General features: G+C 43.5%; 1 protein-coding gene across 1 annotated transcript; it reads left to right on the top strand.

The window, feature by feature from the left end:
• Positions 1 to 7,887: 7,887 nt before the first annotated feature.
• Positions 7,888 to 13,338, top strand: LOC120412039 (vacuolar ATPase assembly integral membrane protein VMA21-like). Its single transcript, XM_039572207.1, has 3 exons — positions 7,888 to 8,012; positions 9,658 to 9,767; positions 11,227 to 13,338. The coding sequence occupies exons 1-3, from the start codon at positions 7,903 to 7,905 to the stop codon at positions 11,367 to 11,369; spliced, it is 363 nt and encodes a 120-aa protein (XP_039428141.1). The 5' UTR covers positions 7,888 to 7,902; the 3' UTR covers positions 11,370 to 13,338.
• Positions 13,339 to 13,649: the final 311 nt, after the last annotated feature.

The raw sequence follows: 13,649 nt of genomic DNA, 5'->3' as shown, positions 1-13,649 counted from the left end.
CTCTTGTTGGTTCTGGTGAGATCTGGTAAATCTCTTCCTTAAGTTCCTTTTTCAATTTCTGATGGCCTTCTTCAATCAAGCTCCGGACTTGCTCAGCCAAAAGACTTGTTTCCACGGATGAGACATGGGTGCGAAACGGGGCTGTGACGGTGTCCTCGTAAATCCTCAGTTTGTTCACCAAGACGCCCACCCTGTCCTCGCCTTCCCTCCATTGCAGCGTTGCCAGGTAACGGGAGTATATCTCTGGTCCAAGGCGTGCGAACCTCAACCACATCTGTGACGTGCACTGGACACCATCTGGGCTCTTAGGAAATCTCTCATCTTCTGAGAAAATGATCTCCAGCACAGCCAATTCCCTCAGGCACCGGATACCTTGTTCCATTGTGCTCCATTTTCCTTGGTGCACCTGGAGGTCTTCTTTACAAAGGTACCTGTCCCTTACACTTGTAAGCAGTCGCCGCCAGAGGCTGAGGGTTTCTTGGGTTCTCCCGATCCCCTGGTCAATGACCACATCCCGGGACAGAGATCCCAGTTGCCTGGCCTCACTTCCGTCCAGAATGGTGTCATTGGCTGCAGCGTCCCAGATGCGGAGCAGCCAGGTCAGGATAGACTCGTTCGTCTGGCGGGTGAATTCCCTCCGCAGGTCTCGCTCAGCTCACCCAGGGATAGCGACCGAGTGATGATCTCTGCTCTGCCTCTTCTGCTGGGTGCGAAGGTCTGCTGCATCCTCCTCAGTCACTATGCGACTGATTTGCTTTTTGATTTCTTCTTCTGCACGGGGGCAACTGCAATCGGTTTAGGCTGTTCTGGTTCAGTGATGGTTTGCATGGGGACGCTGACAGTGCTTTTGGTTCCTTTCTCCTCTGTGACAGTCTGTGTAGAGATCGACACTGTTGCTTTTGTTCGGTTCCTTTCTCCTCTGTGTCAGTCTGCGTAGAGATGGATGCGGTTGCTTGCTCTTGTTCCTTTCTCTCTGTGACGGTCTGCGAGAGATGGATGCGGTTGCTTTGCTCTTGGTTCCTTTTCCTCTCTGTGACGGTCTGCGTAGAAATGGATGCGGTTGCTTTGCTTCTTGGTTCCTTTCTCCTCTGTGACGGTCTGCGTAGAAATGGATGCGGTTGCTTTGCTTTTGGCTCCTTTCTCCTCTGTGACGGTCCTGCGTAGAAATGGGTGCGGTTGCTTTGCTTTTGGCTCCTTTCTGTGTGACAGTCTGTGTAGACATGGTATTTGCTGCTTTGCTCCTTTTTTCCTCCTCCTCAAGCAGACGTTGCACCACACTAAGTAGTGTTTTGTTTCTAAGCATGGTGTACACAATGCAGGCCATAGAGAAAAAAGAGAAGAGAACTGACAAGAAGATTATACCATCCTTAACATCCAGAGGGAACTCAATTTTTTCAAAAACTGCTGTGCCTGGCCTGAAAGGCTGGAAGAAACCACTCTCTACTCCTCCACCAGGGGCTGGCTGTGATTGTTGAAGAGGTCCCAGACATAGGAGCCCAGACTAGGACAGCCAAACAAAATTGAGTATATATTCCGAATGGTATTCATCGCCTCGCAGGTTATTATGCTATAGACATAATAAACCAATAAAGCAATTCTCATACCATTCCCTGGTTTTAACAGGAGTAATACAACAGGCAGGTAGTTCCCCATGTGAGGAAAAACATAAAGAGCAAGATACAGTACCCATGCAGACCAGCTGAGCACCATGGTGAATAGATTTCTGTTTATACAAAATTGTAATTCTGACTTTTTCTCAGAGCAAGCCCCACGTTGGGCGCCAAATTATGTACTAGTTTGAAAACAAACCAGTGGGAGGCACTAAGTCAGAATAACAATTTAATGGAAATTAAAGAAAAGGGGAAAAAAAAAAGGTAAAAGAAAACACTGTCAAACTGACAGAGTCAAGGTACAACCTGACACCCTGTTAGGCAGGGTGGTGGTAGCAGTCTGGTAGAATGGTGGCTGCAGTCCTCTGAAGCAGTGATCCTGTAGTAAAACAGTCTGCTCTTCCTCAGGAAGTCCAATGGTGGCTGTGTAGCTCCTGTCCTCTGGAAATCCAGTGGGAAGCCGCTGTCTCTGGTGTTCAGCCTCAGATTATATCCACGATGGGATGCTTGGTTCCTCCCTCTGGGTGGAGCATCTCACAATGGGGTGATGAGTCATGAGGCAAAGTGTTGATTAGGCTCATTAACAGAAGATAGTCCGGAGGGAGTTATCTCTGAGTCAGGCGGCAGGACAATGATGGGCAATTAACAGAAAGATAGTCTGGGGGGAGGAGGCAAGGAAACACTGCCCCACCTGATTTCAACGGCTGATGGGGATGGTAATAGAATACACTGCAACCCAGGACAGTGGATTTAAGGAACACATTCAATGTTTGTTGTGCAATCCCCTGCTATTCTGAGTGGGGGATTGCTCTTCCCCTACTACTCCCAGTGCACTGAGCCCGGGTCTGGAGGTTAATGTGCCAACCCCAAAATCTGCTCTGCTGATACAAGTTATTGCCTGGTTGCATTTGCTCTAGCCACTCTCTTGCTTCCAGTGGTGCCTGTGAACTCAGCAAGAGAAGAGGTTTTTTTCTCTGTCACCTTTCTGGGACCTGGTGCTGCCTAGCTGCCCCCACTCAGTGCCTGCAGAGAGCGCTGGCTGCCACAGGACAAATCCCCTCCAGGAGCAAGCTGGAAGAGGGGGAATGGGGGATGGTGGCAGGTAGAGCTCATGGCCTGTGCCTCAGCCCTAATTGGTTTTCTAGTATAGGTTCAGGTAAATCCTTAGAGACTCAGATAAGGAAGGTGAACACCTAACACAGAATAAATGCAGAAGACACCACATACGAACGGTTTAGTGCTTCTGTGTTTGGATATAAAGGTAGAAGCATCTCCAGGCTTTCATGGCTTTCCTGGGCTCTTAGAGCAGTCCAACAGTTCTACCTTTGTTGAATATTTTTTTCTTACAAAATGTCTTTTGTTAACTAGAAAATAATCTCCCCTTTGTGACAAAACCCTTCTGGCTAAGGTGGAAAATGTTCGTGGTCTGCCTCAACTAAACAATAATGTGATGTTATCTAATAATCTAGTGTGAAATTAGTCAGATGTGACTTTTTTGCCCATGTTATCAACTTGCAATCAAGGAACAGATTTTAAGCAAATGAAGAGGTAGAATTTCTCTAAATTTAATTGTTGTTGTACTCTTTTATCCTGATATAGTGGCAAATAAGTTAGAGAATTATCCACAGTCCCCCCTCCCCATCTTTTTCTGTCCCACAGAGTTACACTTACGGAAAAGGATAAGTATAGGCACTCTAATATCTCAGCAGTTGGGGGTAATGAGCTGAGCATTAATCCATCTATTGGAAGATCTTTGAAGAGAATGCTTTGATCCACAACAACATTCCCGGTGAGAAAAGAGGCACCACCTGAGTCTTCACAGCCAGAGCCAGGTGCTGGTTTGATGTTTCTGCGCTTCTGAGTGGGAACAGCCCCTCAGGTAAAGGGTGCAAAGAAAACAGTCCATGAACCAGTGGAATGAGGTCATTGTCTAGGGAGCTCAAAACCAGAAAACCAGAAACTGTGGCCATGCAATGTAAAGAGTCCACTGGTTAGAGACCCCACTGAAACTCCTGTCATGCCTCACCAATAGTAAGATTTCTTCTGTTTCAAGAGCTTTCTTGTGGCCTCCCTAGGCTGTGAGTTTCCTTTCATGTATTGGATGTTCCTGTTAATGTCAAAGCTATTGTCATGGCTGTTCTTAAATTGTTTAATGACCACTGTGTTAGAGTTTAAATAATTCTGTACTGTACTGGGTTACATGGCAAGGTTTTGGTGGAGGAGTCTATAGGTTGAGAAGACACCAGAAGCTTCCCCTTTGTCAAAGTCAATGCCACCTGGCAACAAGACAGACCCACCACTGGTCAAGGATGAGGCCATCAGAAGCACCACCCCTGTGACTCTCCATCTTCACAAAAACCTTCTGCATTTTCCACAGCTGACTATAGCTCAGACAGCAGTGGGAAGGGGATATGTTTTCCATGCATTTGTCCTAACACACACTACTTTTTGGAAAAGTACCCCCCCCAAACCTGCAAAAAAATTTGACACTGCCCATTGTGTAGTCAGCACTGTTTGTCTGGGCAGGGGTATAGAATATCACATACTGGTTAAACTGCATGTAACATGTGAGACTGTTTACATTTGCCTCTACAGAAAAAGTGCCTCTTTCCTTCAGTATCTAGAGTTTCACCTGACACTGGTAAGTATTGGTTGACTTGTGTCAGCTGTGGGAATGAAGCCTTTCCCACTCTGTTTATGTAGGTGCCACAGGTATTACACAATGCATGTGGAAGGCAGCCACTTCCATCAGTAACCCTGTGTTTTCATTGCAAAATGACAGCAATAATAGAGAGAGGTGAAAATTACACTGTGAGACTTCCAAGCTCCATTAGCTAATAGGGGTGCCTGAGCTCTTTGCTCTAACTTATCTTGGGATGTGCAATAACAGGGAATATAGCCCTATAATGCCCAGAGAAATGCTTTCTTTTCCAACCCAAGCATTAATGTCACTGTGGTTCTATTCCCACAGAAGATGGGTGGTCAACTATGTAACATGCTCTGTGTTTGCTGGGCTTTCAGCCAGCTATCATGGAGAATTCCAAACAGAGTTAGCCAATCCATAATTTCACCTTTAATGAAACATCTTTTCTGGGGTGTAGATGTTCGCAGAACAGATAAATAAAGTATTTATTTATATATCATCCTTTTTGATACATTACCATGGAAACAGGTCATGGAAAAAAAATACTCTCAAGCAGGTGGTTTTGTTTCTAAATACTGTCTTTTCAGCTTTCACCTTTCCAGCTCTGCTCCTGTTGGGGGATTGGATTCTCTTTCTCCATCTGCCACTAGATGGTATTGCTTTAGCAGGCACCTTCCTGCCTCTTCTGCACCCTTGAGACACAGACCCCCAGGAAAGCAGGGCTGCCTGTATTTTTTATATTCTTCAATCATCTCCTGGCAAATTTTGTTGAGGACAAAGTCTTAGAATAGCAGATATTTAGTCCCACAGTTGGCAGCTTCATGTGCTTGCAGCACAGTTTCTGCTTAAGGACAAGTTTTATATTTGATCTATAATCCAGAAGGTAAGACAGGTTTGTGGTCTGGCTGAAATGTCAAAATACCTGATGTATAAAACTTGAAGCAAACAGACAAAACTTTGCATACTCCAGGTCTTTTAGCTAATACAGAAATGTAAATAAAAGGTTTCTTTTTCTTACACGATTGCAAAATTTTTCTAATAATTTTGTATTTCCTTTATGTGCTCATAAAAGAAAAGCAGCTAATATGCAGGAAGTTATTCAGCAAAACTGTTATTAGTCTAGGAGACATCATTGTGATGAGATATGAAGTAACTTTATATTAAAAGTTAATGACTTGGACTGTTCAGCCTTAAATGATTTTTCTACTTTCTAATCCTTGATATGCATCTTTATGGTAAGTTTATATGATGTGAGACTTATTCCACTTTTATATTTCCTTGTTTTGTTGTTTTGTTATTAAACTGTCTTATGTCATTTCTTTCCCTACTGGGGAAACAAACAAGAAAGTCAAATCGGAAGTGGAAAGAACATCCTCTAGTGATTAAATGTTCTCTATACCCACATTCGTATTTTTTCGGTGATCCAATTTCTATCTTAAATGTAAATTAACTTCACTGATTTTTTTTCTAAATTATTTTTAATTGCTTTACTTGTTTATAAGTAAATAAAACCTGCTCCCACATTTCGGGTGAATGTTGTGATTGGCTATCTGGAATTTTATTAGGTGTTTTGAAGAACTGATTGAAAGTTTTAAGCTCAAGTTACACGGCAAACCTTCCTTGCATCCCCATCCGACTGAGCAGGGGCTACAAGGCTCCCCCTGGTCCATGCCGGCCCCTTCCTGTCCCCCTCATGCAAGCTGTCACTTTGTTGGCTCAGGTGGCAGTGGATTCAAAGGTGAGGAGGGCTCTTCTATTTTAGAAGAGCATAAAATTGGTTGGTTTACAGTGAAAGCATGACCCCAAGACCCAGACCTGACCCCGTAAGTGCTGAACAGCTTGAATTCTGCTGCATCTTAACAAACACGAGGGAGCTGCTGGCTGAGCTTTGTTCATTGCTGGGGAAAAAAAAAAGCTTTTAACAGAATTCACTTCTTTGTCATGCATACCAGAGAAAACAGAATACCTCAGTATTCATATTCAGGGTGTAGAAAATCAATGCTGCAGACAGTGCTGCTCCTTGCCTTCCACCTTTACACACTACAGCTGCTGGTACTCATTTAGTGTCTACTGCCTCCAACCCATGTGAGGGAAACTCACTCTGAGTAAGATCACAGTAAGTAAGATCACAGCAGGAACTACCAAAACCAAAGTGCTTATTTTCTCATCTTACTGATTGCAAGGAAAACAGCCCTCTCATATTTCTTCTCTTCCAGGGTAGCAGGATGCTTCCCCTCCACGCCAGGAGGGGAAGAAGAGGCCCCTGTGCTATGCCTTGTGCTGTATGGCACTGCAGCAAGGAGCAGGGCAGAGGCTGCAGGAATGCTGGAGGGCTGCACACTTCAGGGAAAGATGAGGAAGGAGTCGTGTGGAGTTAGTGACTCACATGATTAAGGTTTGGCATGGCTGAGTGGCAAGATAACATCATGGTTTTACCATAAAAGGGGCAAATATGTTATTACTGTGGTATATGAGATTCGATTAAATGGCAACATCAACTAAACAGCTTCCAGAGCTTTTGTTTGGAACAAGCTTGCAAGGCTTTGTTTCCTGCAGAAGCTGTTCATTGAGTATTAATGATTAGTTCCCCTGCAAATGAGACTGATTGCACAGCAGAGATTGCAACACTGGGCTTCTGTTGGAAAGCTGGGTTCAAGTCCATCCCTTGGTGAGTATTTATTTAAGCAGAGTAGCTTCAGCAGGAATGTGAAGGAATAGCTTGAACAGAGTGTAACCTTGGAAATGCTTAGTGCTCATCAGGCTGGAGGAGTGTGAACTCTGCAGGAGTCCTTGGACTCTCATTTGCAGCACCTATTAGTTATGATGGGGACTGTTTCTTTCAGATTTTGAACAGAATTTTTTTTTCTTTGGCTGGAGAAGGAATTTCAGTTTAATGCCGGGAGAGCAGAAAACCTTTAAGTGAACAAGCCTCCCTCCTAACAAGACAACATAGAGACAATTTGCAGTCTCCCTTAGCCCTGTGTTATTTCATTTGTAGTGTTTTGTGCTGGTGAGTTCATCAAAATATCTCCATACCATAGGTTTTATTGGCTCCAAGACCACGGCCATTTCCTGGAAAGCCTCAGCCTTCACCCAAGACATTTGACAGCAGTTTTGCCGTACACAAACCCTCTCCATCCCCTGAGGAAAGCACCTGTAAGCAGCACTAATTGCCCTGCTGTTCCAAGATGGCAGTGAGTCTGCTCGGGGTAGTTTTCCCGGTAGAGATGACCTCGCTCAAGCCCAGCTGAAGCCGCTGCTGTGGTCCAGGTCCCAGGCTGCCTTCTATCCCCCCATCTCTCTGGCCCTCCATTGTTCCGTCCCTCTGTCCCTTCATTCCTCAGTCCCTCCATCCTTCAGTCTCTCCATCCCTCAGTCTCTCCGTTTCTCCTTCCCTCAATCCTTCTGTCCTTTCTTCCCTCCATCCCTTCTTCCCTGCATTCCTCCCTCCCTGCGTCCCTCCACCCTTCTGTCCCTGCGTCCCTCCACCCCTCTATCCCTGCGTCCCTCTATCCCTGCGTCCCTCCATCCCTTCCCTCCATCCCGTCCCTCCGCCGGCCGGGCGGGCTCGCTGCAGTACTCACCGTCCACCGCTAGGCCGCGCCAGCCGCAGGGTTGCTATGGCGACGGCGGCGCTGCTCCCCGCGCATGCGCGGCCCTTGTGGCGGCTTCCGGCGGGCCCGACGCGGCGGCGGGGCCGCGATGGAGCGGTTCGGGCCGGGGCCCGTGAGCGCCGTGCCGGTGGCCGAGTTCAGGCCGTGAGTCCCGGGGCGGCGGGGGAAGGGCCGTGCGGCGGGAGGGCCGGGCGGTGGGGTGCCGGGAAGGCTGCGCGCTGGGCCGCGGCGCGGGGAAGCGCGCCCAGCACCAGCAGCCCGCGGCGGGGCTGCAGCCACGGGGCACCCGGGCAAGAGCGGCCGCGGGGCGGGAGGGGAGCGGCAGCTCGGGCCAGGAGAAGCTGGAGCGGGTGGAGGAAGATGCCCCCGGTTTGCCTTGGTCACGCTGCGTAACCCTGGGCCACCCCGAGTTCCGAGCGTGGCGGCTGCCGGCCCTCAGGGAAACGCGCCGAGCTAGGCTGAGCTTATACACGAATGTTGGTTTTTGCTGCGTAGGGGAGCGATGAGAGTATGTCAATGTAAGAAAAGTATTTGTCAGCAGTGGAGTTTTTAACTTCGGTAATAAGCTGGAGGTCATCTTACTCTTCTATGGGTAAGTGTTGATAGAATGGTTTCTAATTTCCATAGGGAAATTTTGAATGCAGTTATGCTCTCCACCCTGACAGTCCTTCAGGCAAACGCTAGTAAAGGAAAAGAATTCGAATGTTTTTCTTTTTTTTAAGCTACCTAGTATGCTGCCTAAATATATGGCAGTGCATGAGCAGCAAAAACTGCTGTTGGCTGCAGAGTAGAAGCTGTGCATGGCTGCACATAATTGTCAGAGGATGAGATCTTTTTTTTTCTTCATTTCCACTTTTTTTTTCCCAAAGAAAAACACACATACTTGTGTTTCAACGCCCTAAGGACGTCCTTGAATCAGGCAGTCTTTGAAAGTCAGAAGAGTATTGCCTGGCTTACATGTTCACTTCAGCATAAAGTAAGGTAGTCAGCCAGGCAGAGTGAGTGAGAACTGGTGGAAGCACACACAAAACCAAGCTGTATGTGGTGTTTTGTAAACACAAAACCTGTTCTAGCAGATCAGGTTCAGGGGGACCCACCCTACCAAGTACTTAAACCTTCATAAGCCCTTTCTTGCTAAAGGTCTTCTAGGTTTAGAAGACCTTTGCCTGTGAAGGTAAAGTTTTAGTGTAGTGGCTGCATGTTCTGAGTGTTGCTACGCTTATTTCAGCTTTCTTAGTTAAAAACTGAGAAATTATTTTTAAGTAGAAGAACAAGACCCAGTAAAAAGGAACTTGGAGTAGTAAGCTGTTAAATTCATTCAATGTACTTCCCTTTCTATCCCAGCCTGCAGGATTCATCATTTTCCTGGACTTGTAGTTACTTTAAAAAAAAAGGGAACTTGGCAAGTTTTAATGCAGAGTACTGTCATATGACAAATGCATGTGAAACTAATACTAGGCATTTAATAATTATGCAGTAATACACTGATAAACATATTAATATAACCCTCCAGTGTTACAGTGCTTGCAAAGCAGTAACAGGGAAAAATCTAAAGATTGTTTTTAATTTTGTTTGTGAGCTTAGACTGGCAGAATCATTACATTGTTTTGAATAGTGTCATTTTTGTTGCAGCCAGCAAATGCATGCTCCAAGTCTTTATTGCTTTTAAGCAATACAGTTACTCAGTTCTTGAAAAGTAATTGGCTTCTGTTTGGAGCAAGTTCTTGTCCTGTTTCAGGCATATATGTTGTGATCTTCTTTTGTGTGTAACTTCTCTTATTTGTTTCAGAAATGAGGGTTCATTAACATCAACTTTAAGAACGCTTCTGTTCTTCACAACTCTAATGATTACATTACCTGTTGGGCTATATTTTTCATCAAAGGCTTATGTATTTGAAGGTAATTCTGTTTCTGCGAATTAGCATTATTATTACAAAAATAGAGGAAAAGCACAATCCTCTAATAGCATCTTTGTTCTTCCTGTTTTGAATATTTGTTTCTGTATACAAAGAAAAGGTCCTCTAATGTCTAATTAGAACAGAAAATCATATAAATGGGTCAGTATATCCTTACCTGCCCTGTCTGCAATCCAATATGTGCTGTTTGTTATACAATGGTTTACACGGTACAGAGGTGCATTGTTCCCCTTACCGAAGGGGTATTTAATACCAGCCTGCTGCAGACTTTTGTCAGAATCATCAGGGATATGTTTCCTGCAGGTATTGTAAACTAATCATATGTTTGAGACAGAACAATGTTGTTTATGAGGTTTATATTCTGCCTTTTGAAACACATGTGTATTTAAACAAGTTATATGCGATTTCAGATATTGAATGTGGTTGCTTGTAGAGCTTTCTTTTAATTTAAAAAAAAAAGGAAGAGGGATTTTTGGCTGTTTGTTGAACAAGCATCCGTGTTGTAGTCCTGATTCTACAAGGCTTTAATACTTACCTCGTGCAGTTCTAGGAAGTTATCTCCTTTAGAAGTGGGGAGGAGAAGGGGAGAAAGCAGCTGCTTTTAAGAGCAGTTTATGAGTGTGTAACTGAGTTGTTCTGAGACAATTCTCGTTTGGTGTGTACTGCTGTATGTAGTACATAGAAGGCTCAAAGCTTGTGAAGTCAAGATCATTTTTAGCTTTTTTTTTTGAGGTGTAGCAAGCTGAGCTTTAACTTTTCTGTGTCAGTTAATGGCAAGATCCATCAACACTGAAAGGATTGAGTTTGTGTTTGCAGGGTGGTGTTTTTGGAGTGCTGTAATGTGTGGGGCTTGTTTGCTTTTGGGGAGACTTTGCTGGTTTTATTTAAAATTAATTAAGGGAAACAATATTTCAGTGTTGGTCTTCTAATATTTGAAGGCTTATTTGAGGTGCATTCATGTACCTTAACTGCTGACATTATTGTTTTACAGTCTAAATACAGAAGGTAATAGTCCTCTAAATTTGATTGTTCTTCTATTGTTTCAGTTGCAAATTAATCATAGAATTCTCCCCCTTCTTCCTCCCACTTCCCTCCCCCATTTTACTGCCCCAGGAAGAGAGTTACACTTAGGAAAAAAGGATGTTGAGGTTTGTTTGGTGCTGGAAGATACTAACAGAAAAAATGAATGTTGTAGAACTCTAAGCTTTGACATCAAATCTAGGATATTTAATCTTAAATCTTGAATACTGCTGTGTTGCTTTGTTCCAGAAATAGTTTCAAGGCCTTTAACTATCATGGTGAATTCTTCCCTGTGAATTGTTTTGAGCTCAGACTTTTGATACAGGAGTAAACGTAACTTTAATCTTTAGGGAGAATTGTGACTTGCCATGTCAGAGTTCCTAGCTCATAACTAATATTCTTTACTTTCTTTGTTTTCTCAGGTTCCTTGGGAATGTCTGACAGAGACAGCTATTTTTATGCTGCCATAGTTGCTGTAGTCACTGTCCATGTGGTGCTTGCTCTCTTTGTTTATGTAGCCTGGAATGAGGGGTCACGGCAGTGGCGAGAAGGCAAACAGGACTAAAATGAAGATCATTGGTGTCTGGTGTCCAGAGACTGTAAATCAGATTTTTTTGTGAGCTGAAGGAAAAGCGTTCTTCCAAATGTCTAATACACATGCACAAAGAGGAGGCTGATGCCTCAGTTGTGGTTAAAATAAGACTTGTGCTCATCTTGACTGTGTTCTGGTGTTTTCTGTAATGGTGATGGAAGTTGTTCTTTAGCCAGCTTCTACTATGTTGAGCTGAGGAGGCCTTCACCTGCAATTAGAGTGGAATAATTATATAGTTTTGAAAACTCCTGTAGCTACTTTTGCCATGCCTAGCATTTTTCTGGCTTGCTCTGAAAATAATACTGGCATGAAGCAAGCATTACATTTTCAAGGAATTAAATTGCTGCTTAAAAAGTGACATTACTTACTATCCAGCTACAGTGGAAAAGATGGAATTTCACTCTGCTGTGAATACTTTCCTGATTTATATGTGTTGTGGTTTAACTCCAGCCAGCAATTGAGCACCATGCAGCTACTCACTCACTCTGACCCCTCAGTGGGATGAGTGGGGGGAATCAGGAAAGCAAAGCGAGAAAACTCATGGGTTGAGATAAAGACAATTTAATACATAAAGCAAAAGCTGCACAAGTAAGTGTGTTGATTTTCAGTAAAAATTCAAACCATAGCCCCATGGTAGCTATTATGAAGAAAACTACCTCTATCCCAGCCCAAATGGACACAGTGGGATAGGCATAATTAATCTATATCTGAGTTTAGAAATAATTTAAGAAGCAGAATTGTTTAGAAACTCAGGTGATGTCTTTCTAATGTGAAGTACAATTTTTTTTTAAAATGTATTTTTAACTGCAGTGTAAAATTCAATCTTTAATTTTCTTTTGGGAGGACTGTGGTATTACGCATTGCTCGTCTTTCTCCTCTTCTGCAGTTTATCCTGATGATGCAAAGGAAAGGGCATAGCATATTTTTTTGTATGTCTTTATTCAGGTATGTATCTCCTTGCTATTTGCTGAAGTGTGCAGTTGGATTTCCTGTGGTAAAGCACTGTCAGTAACAGTCATAAGCTGCTGTAATGGCTGATAGGGGAAGAAACAAGAGAAAACAAGCTGTAGTTGTCTGCAAATGGTGTCCTTTATGAAGCAGAGGACACAAAAGTGACCACATGGAAAATTGACATCTTTTTGTAACTACTTACTTGTACACTGTGAAATGATACAATATGTTGATTGTTTTCTTTTTTCCTTGGTTGTGCATAGAACTTCCTGTAGTCAAACCTTAGTGAGATTTTTGTGTTGTAGGATAACATGAATTCCATTCCACTGTTGTGCTGTTGTTAGCAAGCTTTTTAATCTCCGGCTAAAACATTTTTCCTAAAGGTCCAGCAAGGCATAAAACTTTCCTAACCCTGATGATGGTTGTTAAGCTGTTGTGCTTGAGGTCATTCTGTTAATTTGAATTTTCCAGTTTATCGTATTCGTTTAGCCTTTCTTGGAAGTTTTTTCCTTAATACAGGGCTTGGCATGGTTTTGGTGCTGCATGTCTGTGGTAAAACTTAAGTATAAATGAGGCAAAAATTGGTTATCTGTGCCCAGTGGCTTGAGAATTATGTCCCCGAGCCTCATTCCTGTCTTGTCCACCCCTGTCCATAAGCACCGTGACACACTAATGCAAGTCAGTTTTTACACTTTGTTTCTGCCATGTTACCTTTTCCCATCCAGAGCCCCATTGTCAGGTTGCTGCTGGCAAACTGGAGAATCATCTCAGAGTACTTGAAGTGCAAAGTCACTTTGTACATGGGCGTATTGGCTTCCTGTTCTCCAGTGTATGAAGTGTATGTTGTGTGTGCTGAACACTTTTTGAATAATGTCTTTAATACTGCACATGTAGAATACAGCTTAAGCAAAAATATAGCCCTGCTCAATACCTTAGCTTTTTTTTTTTTTTTTTTAATTAAAGTGGAGAATAAAGGAAGAGTTAACACTTGTGAAATAAAGAAGTTGGAGTTTGTTTGGTATTGGAAGACAGTGGGAGAAAAAATGAATGTTACAGAAGTCAAAGATGTTGACTTCAAGAGGAACACACCTGCCATGCTCTATTAGCTGGGTCCTGTGCTGTGTCTATTTCATGTTTCATGTAGCAGAATCCCTAGACACAAAGTTAATTTCCTAGGAGTAATGGGAAAAGAACTCCTTATTATAACTGTTTAGTTACAAAAATCTGACAAGTTTGGCTTTTGCTGTATGTGCAGGCACTCTTAATATCTCAGCAGTTGGGGGTAATGAGCTGAGCATTAAT

The sequence above is a fragment of the Corvus cornix genome, chromosome 4A, assembly GCF_000738735.6.
Source record: "Corvus cornix cornix isolate S_Up_H32 chromosome 4A, ASM73873v5, whole genome shotgun sequence".
Lineage (NCBI taxonomy): Eukaryota > Metazoa > Chordata > Aves > Passeriformes > Corvidae > Corvus > Corvus cornix.
The sequence above is the reverse complement of the archived record's forward strand: the minus strand, read 5'-3'. Positions and strand labels throughout refer to the sequence as shown.

Bases quoted from the DNA above. Each gene is read 5' to 3' on its own strand.
- LOC120412039 (XM_039572207.1), top strand. From the start codon at position 7,903: ATGCGCGGCCCTTGTGGCGGCTTCCGGCGGGCCCGACGCGGCGGCGGG. The intron at 8,013-9,657 runs GTGAGTCCCGGG...TATTTGTTTCAG, and splicing joins CCGGTGGCCGAGTTCAGGCC to AAATGAGGGTTCATTAACAT. The intron at 9,768-11,226 runs GTAATTCTGTTT...TTGTTTTCTCAG, and splicing joins AAAGGCTTATGTATTTGAAG to GTTCCTTGGGAATGTCTGAC.